General features: G+C 44.8%; 1 protein-coding gene across 6 annotated transcripts in view; it reads left to right on the top strand.

Moving 5' to 3' along the window:
* The window catches only part of AUTS2 (activator of transcription and developmental regulator AUTS2), a 663,330-nt gene that overhangs the window by 637,838 nt on the left and 7,650 nt on the right, over positions 1-17,842 (top strand). For 2 of the 6 annotated variants that reach the window (XM_048967068.1, XM_048967073.1), the window contains 11 exons: positions 901-1,154; positions 2,045-2,286; positions 2,724-2,768; positions 6,364-6,459; positions 7,583-7,654; positions 9,042-9,071; positions 10,496-10,567; positions 13,383-13,524; positions 14,021-14,098; positions 16,414-16,497; positions 17,412-17,634. In XM_048967068.1, coding sequence (XP_048823025.1) covers positions 901-1,154; positions 2,045-2,286; positions 2,724-2,768; positions 6,364-6,459; positions 7,583-7,654; positions 9,042-9,071; positions 10,496-10,567; positions 13,383-13,524; positions 14,021-14,098; positions 16,414-16,497; positions 17,412-17,634 — 1,338 coding nt within the window. The remainder of the gene's footprint in view (positions 1-900; positions 1,155-2,044; positions 2,287-2,723; positions 2,769-6,363; positions 6,460-7,582; positions 7,655-9,041; positions 9,072-10,495; positions 10,568-13,382; positions 13,525-14,020; positions 14,099-16,413; positions 16,498-17,411; positions 17,635-17,842) is intronic. The other 4 variants (XM_048967069.1, XM_048967070.1, XM_048967071.1 and 1 more) reach the window with 4 other exon arrangements.

A 17,842-nucleotide genomic window follows, 5' to 3' on the forward strand; every position in this document is an offset into this window, starting at 1 on the left:
AGACCTCAGGTTTCCCCTGTGGCAACACAGTGCTCTCAGCAGTGCCTCACCTTTCCCCGAATCTGAGCAGGCACATGGCATCCTTCCTGACCTGGTGAACCAGTAGATGGTTGCTTCATGGTTTGACTAAAACTGGGAGTTGTTGAAGGCTTGGATTTATTTTTAACCAAATTGGTATTGCTCGTCTTTAAAAGCCACTGCAATGTAAACGTGTCATTACTTGAAATAACGACAAGTGGGATTAAGCACTGTGTGATTATACTGGAAACTTTCCCTGCTAAGGAGTGAAACCTGAAAAATTGCAACCAGTATAATCCTGTGTATTTATTGTGCTGATTCAACTCTCTTTATATTGTGGGGGTAAGGAGAGTCATTAACAGAATAATAAGCATGTATCTGTTGTTGCCTTCCCAACTTCATTTCACGTTTTCCACACTCTTCCATCTTTCTAAGTCATAGCAGAGAAATTAAACTTTTATTAATGCAGCAATCACTGATGTTGAGCTTCATTTGCCTGAAAACATGAATCAGAAGCAGTCATGTAGAAAGGACCCGATAATTAAGTAATGAATGCACAGAACTGATTACTCCTTTGTGTGCTGTGCCTCTGTTGTTGAGGACAGAATCCCAGCCTCTCAGAGGGAGGGAGACATGTCTTGGGGCTTTGGTGTGGAAGGAGCATAGGCAGTAAGAGATGCTGGATGAGGGAGAGGTTGAAGAAAGGAGTGTCTCGGTGGTACTGATAGAAAAACAGAATAATAACTTGTATTTGCAATGTATTATTTAATTAGAGGCAGGTTTATCGTGAGCCATGCATAGTACATTGGGGTAGAGTATGTGTGCTTTTAGAGCTTTTCTCTCTTCTTTGCAGTGCTTAATTGCTTTTCTTTTTGTTAACAGCAGCAGCAGAAGCAGCACTCCTGCCAAGACTCAGGCTCCCCCTCCACACATATCTCACCACCCCTCCGCCTCACCATTCCCCCTCTCTTTACCAAGCCACAGCCCACTGCATACCTTCACGCCCACCCTCCAGCCCCCCGCACACCCACATCACCCCAATATGTTTGCCCCTCCTACGGCTTTGCCTCCTCCACCTCCATTGACGTCAGGGACCCTGCAGGTTCCAGGACACCCAGCTGGTAGCACTTACTCAGGTAAGAGACAGACAGATCGTGGCCCCAGTGTGGCAAAGGAAACTCAATCTCCAGTTGTAGTCAAAATAACTCCTTTTGGGTCCATTCTGTGGGAGCTGCTGGTTGGGTAGAGGGGTCACTCGCCGCTGAACGATTTGGGTCGATGTCAAAAGCAAAAACCACCCAGACTTTCCCAGTGGCTTCTCTTCTGCCCTGGGAATGAAGAATTTTTGGAAGCCCGTGCTTTTCTGTCTACTCCCCAGGGCAAAACCACTTCAGAGTTCATTTGGGGCCACCCAAAATCTGTGAACGCTGTGGCAGATGTCTGTGCTGTAGCTGTGGTCTGTGCTCAGCCTTGCTTCCCTGCAGCCAGCCTGGCCAGGGAGAAGTCTGGTGGCCGTGCACACAGCATCCTGAGGTCGGGTTTGTGCAGGGCTGGGGGGAGCAGCTAGCAGTGGAGCGAACTGTGCTCTGTTGTACTTTGTGGGAAGATGTCAGTTTCTCCCAGCTCACTGAGAGGGGTCTGAGGGATGAATATTGAGGATGAGCAGCACTTTGGTAGTATAATTCCTGTCCATGAAGTAGGGGAGCTGTGTTTGCGGCCTCTCTGTTCCCAGTGTTCTTACCCACACTGCTCAGGGACGTGTCCAGGAATTTAAGGAGAACCTTCACGCTGCGCCTCAGATGAACACTGAAGTGAAGGCAGGGTCCATGAGAGAGGGGAACTGGAGGCTTTCTTCTCTCAGCGTGGCCTTTGGGGAAGAGCTGGAGGAGCTTTCTTAATCTGTGCAGCGTCATGCTTTACTGTGAGGAAGCTCAATGTAGAGCGTCACTACCGCAGCCAGCAGAAGTTGGCACAAGGTGTGGACCAGTCCCTGAGCTGACAGAGGTTGCTTTGCTTTGTGTTTCAGAACAAGATCTTCTCCGCCAGGAACTAAACACGCGGTTTTTGGCCTCGCAGAGCGCGGATCGCGGGGCCTCGCTGGGCCCACCGCCGTACCTGAGGACCGAGTTCCACCAGCACCAGCACCAGCACCAGCACACACACCAACACACACACCAGCACACCTTCACGCCTTTCCCTCACGCCATCCCACCCACTGCCATCATGCCGACGCCAGCACCGCCCATGGTGCGTACCCCAGGCAGAAATGTGAGGATAAGTAGAGCACAACTCTATTCTTTATTACGAACATTTGAGAGTTTGCCAGGTGGTGGGGAAAGAGCTGCCCAGGAGTGGTTGGGGAGCACAGGACGGGCGGTCCTTTCCCTACTGCTGTTGTGTGTGTGATAGAGCCAGTGGCAGCGCAGGGGCTGAGGGATGAGGCTGCTGGCCGAAGGGGCACTTGTGCCTGGGAATCCCTGGTGGTTGGAGTGGTGCACTCTGGTGCCTCCTCCGTTTTCCCAGCTCATAAAGACCTCGTTATACTTTGAAGGGAGAAAAACCCAAACCAGCTTCACTGGAAGTTCATTTTCTGCGTATTTTTCCTCTCTGTTGGTTGCCTAATAATAGGGAATTAGTCTGTGTTACCAACAGAAATGAAGCAACGAAATAGAAAGTAACTAGTTTGTGCTTTGATCCCTTTGCAGTTTGACAAATACCCTACAAAAGTTGACCCCTTCTACCGTCACAGTGTGAGTTTTATTACTCTGTTTAAAACTGACTTAATTGCTTTTCTGTGGTGGGTTGGGATCACCACTCGATCAATGGCACGGTGTTGAATCTCTCCCTAATCATCACTCCAGGATTTACCATTATCGTTCTTGATCGCTTTGGCTTTTGAAGGCTTGCATTTTCTGGTGCTTGTTTCTGATAAAGATGCAGTATCAGCTTTTCCAATCAAAAGATCTCTTGCTCATACACCACTGGAAGACAGGTTTGCTGTGACAAAAATGAGGCAAGAGGTGACTGTAGCGTGAAGCAGTACAGAGCAGCAGTTTCATCGCCGTGTTTCGGCGGTGCCAAAAGCACTTAAGAATGATCTTTTCCCTGAGAAATCTGAAACGAAACGTCAAACTATCATACGAACCCTTGAGGGTTAGGGAATCTAATGGCTATTCTAATATATCGTGTTTTGTTTTATAGAATTTGAAAGCTTGTCTGTTCTTCCCATTTCAAAAGCCTGTCTGACCTACTGGGCTGGTTGTGCTCTGCTTGATGGCAGCGAGGCGGTCCAGCTGTGCACTAGACACGCTTATCTCAGAGCTACCAAAAATGTTGTGTATTGAGATGAACTCAATACGAACTGCAAAGCTTCTGCTCTTAAGGTTTAGAATCTACTGATTCATTTGCTGCTGAAAGATGGGTGACATTTCCTTCTTCATACCAACAAAGGCAGGTATTTCATTCATTTGGACAAGAATTTCTAAATCCAGGAGTGATATTTTGATGAGAGAAGGAGTACTGCATCAGCATTCAGAAATTTGCAAAGCATTTGGCTTCATATGTTGATTTTGCTTAGAAGTGGAACTGGGCGAGAAGACTGGTTAAGATGATGGTGTGATGCTTTCTGCTGTCCTGATTAAACGCAGTTCCTGCTCATAACTGATGCCTGTAGCCCATGGGAGCAGTCCCATTAATTCCTGACACCTTGGTTAAGCGTACAGTGTGTGAGTGCCTGCAGGATCACACCTGTGGGAGTGTGAGGCAAACATTTAAGCCGAGGGTAATCACTCAGAAGGGTCACGCTGCTGTTTGCATCACTGTTTGCAAAACTGCACTCTTGTTTGTGTAGCTTTACATGGATTCAAAGGACAGATTATCCTGAACGTGGCGTGTTGATTCAGGCAATAAGGGCAGTAATGGGAAATAAGTAATGAGTTTTGGAGAAAGAAAGCACAAAGGTTGATATGTAAAGTAGGAAACAGTGAAATAGTCCTCAGCTGGATATTGTGTTCAGACTCATGGTGAATCCTGCAGGTCTCAGTATGACCTCTGTTCAAGTAAGGTCAAGCTTCCAGTGGTTCTGTGATAGCCAGGGTGCCGGGATGTTGGCCTTGGCACAGGCAGAGCAGCAGAGCCCTGGTGCATTAAGCTTCCCCTGCTTTCCTTCAGGAAAGGTTTGTCCTAATGAAGTTATTGCAAAGTAATCACAGTTGGCGTCTGTTGGATATTTAGCAAGCTAATGCCAAAGATCAACATGATGGCAATAAATTTCACTGGATTAGCAGCCTTGCTAAAGCTACAGCAAGGTCGTGGTAGCCAGAGCATTTCAGTAATCACTCCTAGGAAGAGTGTGGGTTGTGAAGGTACAGAGCTGCTTGCATCAGTTTCCTGACCTGCCCCTTTTGCTGCCATAAGTGCATACCTGCCAGGGCTTTTTCTCTCCTCCAAATACCTGAAACTTTGGCACATCCATAGATCCTTCTTCAGGGGTGAGTTTCTGCAATAGATCTTCACTGTGTGTTCAGGTGCATCTTCAAAAAAAGCTGGCAGTGTTGTTAAAGCCTGTAAATGAACTCTGCAGGAGAGCAGGAATGTTTGTCAGAGAGTTAAAATCGATGTACGTTAGAAAAGAGAAAGCAGGGGAAGGTCAAATTTAATTAACTCAGCGGTCGTTATAAAACTAAGAAAAGCATTCCTTATTATTAGTTGTAGATAATAGAATATTAAGCCTCGCTCCATCTTTTGAAATGAGTCCATTAAGCACAGAATTAAATACAGAAGACACTGGAGGATTCAAACCACATTTTGGTTATTAAAAAGTTACTGTCAGTGAGGACATGTCTTGCAATGATTTCTCAAATACCCACAGCCCAGCAGCAACTCGTCTGAAGTTTTTTTCTGCATCACTGAGAGGAGCAAGTCCAAATTAAAGAGCAGTGAAAACAACAACAGAAATGCGTTACGAAAGGAGACTTCGTTCCATGCTTTTAAATAAACAATCTCTTGATATCTCTGACATACTGAAATAATTTCCCATATCTCAGTGCCTGTAGGGTGAATAAACAGCCTTCCAAGATTGAAGCTGTTGAAAGGGGAGCTCTGATTTTGAGAGAAAGGGTTCAGAAAAGCACACACGTCCATTGAGTTCAGAACTTTGTGACGCTGATTTACTGTGGGATGTGATTCTCTCAGTGTTTGTCCCCTCCACACATCCAGCTTTTGGCTGTTTCTGTTCAGCTGGCCAACTGGTCCTTTATTTTGATCCCAGAAGCAGCACCCAGGAGGTTCATTTTCAATTGGCTGAGTTCAAGGTGAAATTGTTTCAGCCAGGAAACTCCTTCAGGTGTTTGGCTGGCAGCAGTGAGGTTAGCAGCCGTCCCCTGCTAGATCCCAGGGTTTCCCAGTGAGAACATCTTTGCAGTGAGATGCTCTGAATCCCCACCTCCTACCAGAAAGCAGTTCTGTGTGTGATCTCTGCAGTTCCTGTGCAATTGTGTGACCTGATTGTGTGTTACAGTGCAAGGGAAAGATTCACAGCCAGACCACAGAAAGCAGATAGGATTCGGTCATGATGGTTTACTTCCTTGTTTCTCACGTGTTTGTCTGTGTTAGCGCAGGAGAACTTTGTTTTTGCTGAGTTGTCTTAGTACAGATACACTGGGATCATTGAGATCAGTGGAGATTTGCCTCTTTTTATGCCTCATGGTCTGTCCTATCAGACCAATGCCCTCCAGTTTTGGGGGGTTCTACTTTGGCCTTTTTTAATAAGTAATCCTTTTTAGCAATTAAGTTCATCTGTCTCTGCTGCTGCTGGCAGTGGCAGGATGTCCTCTCAGACAGGCTAATGAAGTAAGAATTGTGCATATTTTCCTCATTTCCGACAGAAACCATTAAAATCCTAGCATACTAATGGGGTTTTAATGATGCAGTATCCTAGAGCTTGTGCAGGTTTGTTTCCCACTCAAACAGCAGCGTTCTGTGCCCTGTTGGCCAGGCCCTGCCTTTTCTCTTGAAATCTTCTGCAAACCCTTCAAAATCCCCATCCAATTTAAAAACCAGTCATTGCACGACAAAAGCCTCAGCTGCGATGGCCCAGTGCAGAGGCCAGGTTGCTGGCTGTATGATTTTGGAACTGCTTTTAAGCTCTGAAGTGAACATCATGACATTTGTGAACATCCCATTGACTGCTTTAACTAACATTGTCGCGGCGGGATCACATCTCCAGCGCTCCTCCATGTACCATTTCCCTGTCTCTGCAGGAATGCTTTCGCTGTCTCGTTCAGCTGCCTGCCCTTGTTTTGTAGCTCACACGCATTTATGCTCCCCTCTCTTTCTCTGTTTCAGCTGTTTCACTCCTATCCTCCAGCTGTATCAGGTATTCCTCCCATGATCCCTCCGACGGGCCCCTTTGGCTCACTCCAAGGAGCATTCCAGCCCAAGGTAGGGTGTGTTTCCATCTCACCACTCAAACTCACTGGTTGTTCTCCATGCAGTGGCACAGTTAACTTCAGAAGCACTGCGATTAGTTCTCAGGGTAGCGTGCAGTAGCGTGAGGTGGTGTAATAATCAGGATTTTAAGAAACAGGGCTCGTTACTGTTTTCTCATTGCCAGAATTGTCTCAGAGCTCCAGCACCATGCAGTACATGGATTCAGTTCCCCACTCCTTTGTGGTGGCGATGGTAGTTAAGTGCGATGAGTTTGTTTCTCTTTTCCTTTGTTTCTATGAACTCACTCTTGATTTATGAGTGGGAGGAAATCATTTGCTGTAGCCTGTAGTCTCCATGACTGAAGACTGAAATCAGGACTGAAATTTCTGCAGAGGAGACACCTTTCTTAAATTGGCCCATCCACTCTAATGACTGAATATGTAAATTGCAGTTCATTAGTAGGATTCTTCATATATATGGTAATCAGTCTGTTAACAACTCTGTTACTTAATTGTTAGTTATAGTGCAGCTGATTTCTTTTTTCTTCATTTTAAGTGAGGAAGACGTTGTCTAAATGTAGTGTTTTTTCCTCCAAAAGATGCATTTTGTTGTGTTAGCCGAATATTTACATTCAAATCGAGGGAAAAGCTTTAATTTTTTCCAACTAGATGTTGCCTTTTCTGATGCTCGTGTGGTAATAGTTCATTGTGGATGCAGTTCAGATCCTTGCATGGTAACCACGTGGATTGCTGATGCTTTGTGTGTGGCAGTGAGGGCAGCAGTTTGGGCCAGCTCCAGTGCATTATTGATGAGCAGCAGAGCACAGCCTGGGTATCCCAGCTGCTGCTTTAGGTGCTGTCTCATACTGCTCAGCTTTTCAGAGGTGAAAGGAATTCCCAGTGCTGTTGCCTCATGTGTTTCAGCTCACTTCAACTAGTGGGAAGGCAGTGAGCAAAGCGAGTTTGGAAGTTGAGATGATAAGTATGTACATCACTGTGAGGATTATAGCAGTTAGCCTGTTTGCTTAAAAGAGTTGATCTAGGCAGTGTTAATGATGAAGAAGTGCTGTTTTTCAGTTTGTGGTTTTGTATGGCTTTTTGCTCATAAATGCTCTCTTTCTGTGTTACAATTCTAGACTTCCAATCCTATCGATGTTGCAGCCAGACCTGGAACTGTCCCACATACCCTCCTCCAGAAAGATCCACGGGTGTGTAAAAAGTGTTACTGTATTCTTCTAAACTAAAGCCATTCCTTGTGAAAATATTGAGCACGAGGGCTGCCATCTTCTGTATGTCCAAATCAACGTGTGAAACTAAAGTTTAACCTGAACTATTAAGTCAGTGAGATCAGAGGAGTTGCATGAGGACAGTTTAAATCCTGATCCTCCTGTCCATCGCTGGCTAAAGCACGTAGATGCCGTGCCATGCAGAGCTCTTTCCTTGCTGTCAGCTGGCATCCCCACAAGACTGGGGGCAAACTCCAATTCAGCGCAGAAACGTTCAAACCTCTTTGAGATTTACGTTTGTATTCTGTAATTGTTTCTAATGTGGGTAATGACAGTTATTCCCTTGGTTACTGTGTTATTGATTGCAGCAGCAAAATGTGGATGCACTTTATTGATCACTTGGTGCCTCTGGATTTTGAGCTGAAGCACATGTGAACAGCATTTATTGTCTGGCGCTGCGTCTTCTGGCTTTTTTCTGTTCTTTGCAAATGCCCTCAGGTTGTTTGCTTGTTTGATTGCATATACATTGTTTGCAACGAGGAACATCATGCAGTCCTGTTTTTCGCAGAACTCTGACAAAAATCAATGTTGTGGAATTGGTCAAATTTTAAGCTCTGCAGAGCTGTTTTCTTTGGGTTCTAGTAGTTCCAGTTTGCTCTAAATTGGTTGCTGCTGTTGAGCTTTATGCCAAAAGGACCCACGTGTTTTTACGTCTGCTCATTCCGCCCAATCAAAAAGATAACTGGAGCCTCCCATCATTAAGTCACTTCTCTTTATGCTGCCTTTCAGCTTGTAGTGCAGTTTAGATTGTTTCAAGATGATGCCGCGTGCCATCACCAAGTCTGCAAATCAGCTCCTCCATCTGTAGATCCTCTTAAAGGAGGTGGCTCTCTGGATGTGCCAGCAGCAGGTGCCATTGCTGCTGAATGAGCAGGGCAGCATCCTGCAGGGCAGTGCAGCGCACTTGGTGGGAGCAGCCTTCTGCCCTGCCCAATTCCAGCCTTCTCGCAAGCTCTGAAAGATGAGAGCAGAAATTTGCCCAAAGGACGTAGCCGTGTTCTTCTTCAGAGCAGTTAACCAGCCATTTTGGTAGCATTAAATCAACAAATTAATGCAGATGCCAGAGGACAGAGTGCTCAGTGTGAGGCTTGTTTTGTTGCTTGTCAACACTTAGGTACAACAGCCTTGGGGGGAGGGAGGCCGGCTCCAGTACGGAGGCTGAGGACTAATTATTATCTGAAAGGACTTCATTTGAAAGTAAAATTATAACATTTTAATTTCATCTCTTAATGAAGCAATACAAATTTGTTAATTAGAGCAATTGTTTGAGTGACAGGCATGTAACCAAGCTGTCATTTCTTCTTCACAGTTGACAGATCCGTTCAGGCCCATGTTGAGGGTAAGAAACCTTCTCGTGCTACACTTTGTCGAGCTCGTCTCAGTCCCCGCCGGGTTGCAGCAGCACACTGATCAAAAGCAGCAACGTGTTCCATCTTGGGGATTTCGCACTGTGTTTGCTGAGCAGTGTGGTCAGCATCTTGTGGTCACTTGAGAAAGATGAGCAGTTCTAAAGAGAGAAGTTCTCCTGTTCTCACACAACCCCTTATTGCAAACAGCAGAGGTTATATGTTGATGATCCTTGTATTGCTGTGGCTCACAAGGTTCCCTGAGCTGATCCTACAGACTGCCCTGGCAGACGTCTCTTGCCGTTTTAATGCAGGCTGAAGGATTCTGCTTTTTAATGTTCGTTGTATGTTTTGTGTGTTATTCAGTATGGAACTTCCTACCTGAATATCTTCTTGTCCAGCACACACAGACAATCCAGTTCAAACACAAAATAGTTCAGAGATAAGGATCCAAAAGATTCGATCTTAAAATAATCCAAAAGATATTTTTGTTGGTTTTGCAACATACCCGAGGAAGTACAGACCACACAAACTCATTAAATCACTAATGCAACCAATTGCTGTGAATAAGCAAAAGACTTGACTTTATGTTTTGTGTGTGAGAGAGAGGGGTTTTATTTTTTTACTTTTATTTGTAATTGATTTTTAACTGTTGGCTGATCTGCACCTAGATATAGAAGGCCTATGCCATAGTTTGTGTAGCAATTAAGTTACTGGTAGCTTAAGGAGCCGCTTTCATTCCTATGATTATTTCTAAATCTGTGCAGGAATCATTATTCATGTGGTTAACTACAGACCCATAAATAACAAAGTAATGAAAGTGTGTCCTTATCAAGTCCCTGCTGACATGATTTCCAGGTGTCCTAGAGGTGGGCTACTGAATCAATGAAGAAGCCAAATCACGCTCTGGTTCTTTCCTCCCTTTCTCAGCCCCATGATTTAGAAGCATGGTGACAGGAGGGATGCAAAGAGCCAGCTTAAGCCAGTTCACCTTCCCAACCAGAGTGAACTGACTGGCGTCCAATTTTGGGGGTTTACTGATGAGCCAAAATGTTGCAGGTACAGACCTATGGTTACATGAGGGAGTCAGATTGATTTTGAAAACCATGCTGAGATTTTTTATGTGTTTTTATTGGGATCTTTGGGTGGAAAGGCCGGTCTTAGAATAGCAGCGCTTTTGGAAATGTACTCAGTGTTCTGTATGAAGCAATCCAGCTGTGCAGAGCAGTTGCTAACAGGCAGATTCCAGCAGCACAAGCTGCATTCTCAGCCAGTGGCATCAGAAGATTGCAGGAGTGCAGAAAAACAGAACGTGGGTTTGTCTGGAGAGGAGGATGACCAGGAGCATTCCTAGGGTGGAGCATCACAGGTATTGGAAAATCACTGATTCATGCTGTATCCCTCCTGTTTTTTCCAGAAACCGGGGAAGTGGTGCGCTATGCACGTCCACATCGCCTGGCAGATTTACCATCACCAACAGAAAGTCAAGGTCAGTCTTTGGGCACCTGCTTTTCGCCTACATTGCACACGGCAAACTTGTGAGCGGGAGGATTTGCCTCTTGCTGTTAGCAGGTCTGTACCATGGCTAATGCCTTGTTAGCATAACCACAAGGAGCATTAGAGCTGTGCTGCTCCTGCAGATGTTCACTGCATTAATAGGCAGGAGAGGTTGGTGTCTTTGTTTGGCCTTACATTGCAGGAGTCAGGAGCTTGTGCTAGAAAGTGAAATGAACAAGCAGACCCTACCACTGTGCAGTCTTTGTATGCAGCTGAGTTGTGTTATATAAGGTAGTGCTGTAAGATTATGAAGATGTTGAACAGATACTAAAATCTACAGCTAATAGAGTTTAAAAATAACCCTTTTAAACAAGGTTGACAGGTTAATTTGCTGCAGTAGATGTATCTCTCTTCTCTGCTTCCTTATGTTTCCCCTGCTAGTGATCTTCATTCATCTTCCCATTATCAAAAAAGACAAGATTATAGACCTAGAGAGTTATATCTCCTTTTTTTTTTCTATTTTATTGAAAAGATATTTTCTTGAAATGAAATTATTGTTCCCATGTTATCTGTGTCCTTTGAATCTTCTTTGATTTGATATTCAAAGAGGTCATACTGCTATATTTATAACCCATGGTAAATGCCATTTTCATGCAGCCATTTCTTCTACCTACTGACTTTGCCTGTTTAAAAACAATAATAATGCTCAGGCTGTCGGGAAAGAGCATTTGTTTTTTTGAGGCATGGATGATGATAATTTCAAAAGTAATTGGAAAGTGCATTTCACCAACTCAGTGCAGTCAGAAAATGAGGTATAGTTTGCAGTCATGAAGGCAAAAATGCAGGAAACCCTAGGAAAGAATGCATGTAGCTGTAGATGCCGTTTGCCTGCCTGTACCTCAGCAGCAGCAAGACACCATTCAGACGTGTGTAACCTGTGTGCACACCCAGAGGATTGCTGAGACACAGCCTGAGCCAGACAGCAGCCCTGGGCGCAGAGCGGTTCAAGCTGTGGATCAGGATGACCAGTGTGGGGTCAGCCTGGATTCCAGGCAGATTTTATGCTCCCTAATTGGCCCGCTCTCTTTTAGGAAAGGACTTACAGCTTGATCTAACGTGCCATGAAATTAGTGCAGGCATTTGCATTGAGTTTAGCGGGCCCGGGGTAAGGTGCTGGACCTGAAATACATTCATAAGGGTTATCATCAATAGTGGGGCTCTCTGGAGCAGCAAATGGGAGTAAAATGAATCTGATCAGTTTTCTTCCATATTCTTTTAAGGTAAATGAGCACATTCAGAAGTCTTTTAACACAGCTGTGATGTTCCATTCCTCTTCAGACGGGATTTTTTTGTCGTTAGAACAGTACTGCTCATATGGCGGCAATTAAAGTTTCTGCCAGATTTGCTGTTCTGAGTAATGCCTGTCAGAAGTTTATAACTTGGTTGTTAAGAAGAATAAAAAGAGCTCACAGCCTAGAAATCTGGCACACAGCCTTCAGTTGAGGCGTTTGTGTTTTCTGGTCTTTTTAAATCACTGAAGTACTGCAGTCTGACATCTGAAAGACACGACCTTAACATGGCCATGTTTTGCAGGTTATTATCTCAAAACATTGATAAACCTGCTTTTTTGTTTCATTTTTTTTCTGCTCATAGCTTCATAGACATGTTATTAGCACTTGAAAAACAGCTAGTAGGCATGCACATTAACTTGGTCATAACTTTTTAATATGCATATTTATATCATTGTAATAGTCTGTACTCTGAGCTGGCACAGTATTAAATATTGATTTATTAAGCGTAACGTGCTCCTGAATTACTGTTCAGATCTACTGGTTCAGTGTTACACGTTGGTAAATCCTTTCAGCTGACCTGCACAATTAATCAGCAATCTGCATTTAGGGAGTTCTGGCAGCACAGGTAATTGGGAATTTGGTTTTCCTCTGCATTCTATAAAACTGTTGAAGTGGGAACCACTGAAGTGAGTCTATGACACAACGAAGAACCCGTCCTTCATCCACTTAGCATTTACAGCACAGCCACATCGGGAAAGACACTTTCAGAAAGAAAATCTGCTCGTTCTAATACCATGTAAATAGAGGCAGTGACATGCAGTGCTTTGAATTTGGAGTGCAGGCTGTCAAAATGAGACTTGAGTTCTTCTGACACAACTGCACCTCAGATGTAATTTGCTTCATTTTAGCCCCTGTCTTGCTCGATTGCAGTTTGAGAGGCACTGAAAGATGCACAGCATCAAGTGTTGCTTGGCTGCAGCTCCACATTTAAACGTGTGATGCCTGTGGTGTGTGTGTCACTGTGATGAGTGATCCCTGCAGTCAGAGGTCAGCTGGCAGCTCTGCCTCTTGCACTTGGTGCTTTCCCTGCTTTCAGCATGCCTGTCCACCCGGGCCTCACATCCAAACTAACAGCTCTCTTTCACTTTGTTTTTATTGTTGTTTTAAAGACAGACCTGTACTTACAGCCAAGGATGTGTTTAAGGCCTCTTCAGAGATTGCAGTGTTTGTTCTGTTCAGTCAAGTCTGTGCTAAAACCCTTTGCTCCAGAGGGGTAAAAGTGTTTGTGAAGACACTGGTGAACCCTGGGCATCGTTTGGGAACCTGAGGTTGTTGGCCTGCTGTCACGAGGCTGGCTCTGCTCCTATGTCCAGGGTCCTAAAAACGAATATCTTTTGTTAAATCATCAGTTGTTACAAATAAATTGCCATACCCACAGCATTCTGAAAGTGCCTCTTAGGACGGTCTCTTGCAAATCTTTTTTTTTTTTTTTTTTTTTTTTTTAATATATTTCAGAAACAGATGCAGTCAGATCCACACAAGCTGGACTTCGGCCTGAAACCTGAATTTCTGAGCAGGCCCCCAGGCCCCAGCCTTTTTGGAGCCATCCACCACCCCCATGACCTGGCCCGGCCCTCGACTCTCTTCTCTACAGCCAGTAAGTATTGAGGATCAAACTCTTTCTTTGGCATGCTCATTAACATGCTAATCTGTGCCATGTTTAGAGGAAATTTCCCATATGCTTTGGCTTATGAACTTTGCAAGAGGTGCCAGAGGCTATTAGTCTATTTGATAAATATTTTAAAATTATTCCATATGGTTTTTGAAAAAAGAACAGCAATGTGATGAAATGCCATGCAGGTTATACACGGAGAAACGTTTCACACAGCGATATCTGCATCATGGAGGTGACAGGTTGGAAATACACTCTACTGTGTGTTCCCCCTTTTTTTTTCCATACTGACACATTTCTCCTCCACCTTCTGTAACTGACAACTTCTGTTCAGAAAAGCAGCTGCTGTTTGCATAGGAGCCTGACCTGAGCGTACAGCAGTCTCTGCTTATGTGAGGTGCTGTTTAAGAAGGAGCCTGGAACGCAGGGAGTCCCTCCCTGAGCATCACTAGGAATTCACTGCGTTGCTTTGTTTTGGCAGGTGGGGCTCATCCAGCCGGCACCCCTTTTGGTCCTCCACCTCATCACAGCAACTTTCTCAACCCAGCTGCTCACTTAGGTAAGTGCAGTACTGCAGTGAGCAGTTCTTGGCCCTCTCTGTGCAAGCCACTCACTGTTGAATACAACTCAGAAATAACACACAGGTATTTTCTGCCCCTGCTGCCCTCGCAGGATCTGCTGTAGCTTGTTACACTGTGAATATCCACTGAACTGAGTTAGTTCAGTTGTTCTGTCATTAGCCAAAAGGCTGTGTTAGAGCTTCATGGAGCGCAGTCTGAACAGCCACCATCTTTTTTTCAAACCCAGAAGATGCTCCTCCACAGCCAGTCCCCAGAGGTAACAGTTAAGCACACCCATAGCACCACAAGGCATAGCCGTGTTGACAGCTGGATCTCCATGATGGACCCTTTAGCACAAGCTTGAGGTCACGCCTCTGAATTTGTAGCAAGCTTGTGAGTTTTTGCACTCTGCTTTTACTCTGCTACTGTGGCAGAGTAGTGCCACACTGGTCTTACTTCATGTCTTTTGGTGTAGACCATTAAAGGTTGTCCATCTGCCAGTTTAACCTTTACAAATTGTACATTTTATCCATTTGTCTTCTGTAACCCAAGCAGCAGTTCTAAATGTACCTAATAGTAAAACTGACAGTGCCATTTAAAATACTTGAGAGAAAAAACCATCTGGGCGTTAGAGGAGTAGCAGGAGGTTAGGATTCAGTGTAGTTGTGTTTATAAGCAGTCAAAAAATACTTGAAGATTAAGGCTCAGATTCAGAGGGGTGTTTCTGTTCCAAACTGCTACTGAGATGTCTGCTTTTTATTTCAGTGAGTGGGAAGCAGATCCTTAAAATCTTGTGATCTGATCTTAAATGTGTATGGCAGCGAAAAAGTAGCAAATAAACGTTCAAGAGAAAAAACAACATTCAACAAATGTTAGTTTCCTTCTTATTTAGTGATGTAATAAGCAACCTGCTGCACACAAGAGCATCAGAGATCAGGACTTTAATTTGATATTTTGTTTTGCATAGGGAGTGATTCAGGAGGACCACCAAACTGCTGCAGCAGATTCATGGTGTGGTTTCATCGTTCTGTACTGAGCTGCCTACAAAAAATGCTCAGTTTGTCCTTCCTCTTCTCAGGGCTGATGGTTTCATTAATTTCTCTGAAATGGAGAAGGGAATTTGCTTCATTTGGCTTACCTGCACCCTGTGTACCTTAAGTGCCAATGGTTTTCATAGTCCATGCTGGTTTTCCATACAGTACTAGCAGTAAATACCAAGAGCATTACACAGAATCACAGAATTGTAGGGGTTGGAAGGGACCTCCTGAGATCATCGAGTCCAACCCCCCTGCCAAAGCAGGTTCCCTACAGCAGGTCGCACAGGTCGGCATCCAGGCAGGTCTTGAACATCTCCAGAGAAGGAGACTCCACCACCTCCCTGGGCAGCCTGTTCCAGTGCTCCGTCACCTCACTGTAAAGAAGTTCCTTCACACATTTGTGTGGAACTTCCTATGCTCCAGTTTCTGGCCATTTCCCCTTGTCCTGTCTCCACTCACCACTGAAAAGAGTCCGGCCTCGCCATTCTGCCCCCCACACCTTAGATATTTATAGACCTGGATCAGGTCCCCTCTCAGTCTCCTTTTCTCCAGGCTGAACAAACCCAGTTCACTCAGCCTTTCCTCATAGGGGAGATGCTCCAGGCCCTTCACCATCTTCGTGGCCCTCCGCTGGACTCTTTCCAAGAGATCCCTGTCTTTTTTGTACTGGGGAGCCCAGAACTGGACACAGTACTCCAGATGAGGTCTTACCAGGGCAGAGTAGAGGGGGAGGATCACCTCCTTTGGGGGAGGATCACCTCCTTTTTCCATTACAAGCTGCTGAGGTCAGCAGGACATATCAGTACAGTAAGACATCTCATATATATCCTGCCTGTGGTGTAGGAGACATGGCTGAGGCATGGCCTGAAGGTGTTTTGCAAGCACAGTTGCCAGACTTACTAATTGCCTTGCTAGACAGGGTTGTTTCCTGAGGACAATCGAACTGAGTTGGAAGGGAATGAAAAGAAAGAAAAATTGAGATGTTTGCAGATTTTAAGTGGAGTCGCTGCTTTTGCTGGATTGCAGGCCTCCCTGCTGTAACATCTTGTTTTGCTTTGAAGTAGAAGTTTTTCTTGTGAGATGATCCCATACACCTTGCACTGGAGAAAAGATGGGTTCGTATTTCCCACCCTCTCACCATCACTGCTGTGATGCAGAGAGGATGATGTTGGTGGACACAGACCGAGCTTTCATGCGGGCGTAGCACAGCTGGGTAACACAGCAATGCCTTCTCACAGTGAGCAACACACCAGTGAGCTGTTTCCGTTGGTTTGCAGAGCCTTTCAATCGACCAGCTTCCTTCAGCGGTCTCACTGCAGTGGGTAGCAATGCCTTCGGGGGACTCGGCAACCCGACAGTCAGTGAGTAACCTCCTTGTTTATGAATTCTTGTTTGCCATGTAATTCAGGACGTGGAGTGATGGTGACTAGTTGCTGTCATTTTATCAGTTGCGTAGGTCACGCATCAGTAAGGGATGGTAATTTGAAAAGCAAACTTTTTCTTTTAAATAACAGCATTTTTAGTCACCGGTAAATGATTTTCTTTTAGTTACCTCATAGTTTGGGTTCAGCATAGTGCTGAACGTCACCATTACGTTGTTTATTAAAAAAAGTAACTGCATCTAGAACTCATGAGTGTGAGGAGTTTGTGGGATTCCACGTGGTTTTGTTGCATGGTCAAAGTAGTTAACGTGCAGTGCTTATTTGTAATCCCCAGCTGTGGATGAGAACATTCTTTTTTCCTTTCTCACCAGTGAATCCAGGACTTGTGCCTGGAAAAGATCACTAACCTGCATTTATTTGTCCAGGGTCATCAACATTTCTCTAGATTTGGCCAGTCACAAAAGATCATCCTTTTAAAAGTCACTCTCTTTCACCATACTCCAAATCTGGCATGATTTTGGTCACGTATTATATTACTTTGGTTCAGGATCAAATGCAACAAGTTCCATTATTTATATTCAGTATAATGGTCATTTCCTGGTGTCTCCAAAATATTTGGACTAAGGATCATTGTCACTTCTATCTTTCTACTTTCATCCCCTGTCAATTTTATCCACAGCATTTCCCTATCCAATTAAAACAGCTGTCAGATGCCTGCCCTTTTTTAGGAATGAGACCCTCTAATGAATCTCTGTTAATTTCCTTTCCTTTTCCAGCTCCCAATAATATGTATTCATTTTAACTCTGAGTGCTGTAAAAGTTTTTTTGGTAAGTACCTTCACTAGAGCATACCTTTTTCTTAAACCTTTTTGTTTTCCACTTCACCATTTCAGCACCCAACTCAATGTTCGGCCACAAGGATGGCCCCAGTATGCAGAGCTTTAGCAACCCTCACGAGCCCTGGAACCGACTGCACCGAACTCCTCCTTCGTTCCCGACCCCTCCGCCCTGGCTGAAGCCAGGAGAGCTGGAGCGCAGTTCATCTGCTGCAGCTCATGACAGAGATAGAGATGTAGATAAACGAGACTCATCTGTTAGTAAAGATGACAAAGAAAGGTACGAAAGAACACTTCCAAGAATTGTCTAGTTCAAAGCTTGGGGCTCCGTTCCGCTTTTAACCCTTCCCAGCCTGGCACATTGTTAAACCAGAGCTTCAGAAGAGGGACCCTCGGGGGAGCTGACGCCATCCCCGCCTGCGGTGCAGCGCAGGCAGTAGGGAAGCTGCAGATCTGCTTCGGGTGCTTCCTGCTGCGTCTGTTTCTCT

The sequence above is a fragment of the Lagopus muta genome, chromosome 20, assembly GCF_023343835.1.
Source record: "Lagopus muta isolate bLagMut1 chromosome 20, bLagMut1 primary, whole genome shotgun sequence".
Classification (NCBI taxonomy): Eukaryota; Metazoa; Chordata; class Aves; order Galliformes; family Phasianidae; genus Lagopus; species Lagopus muta.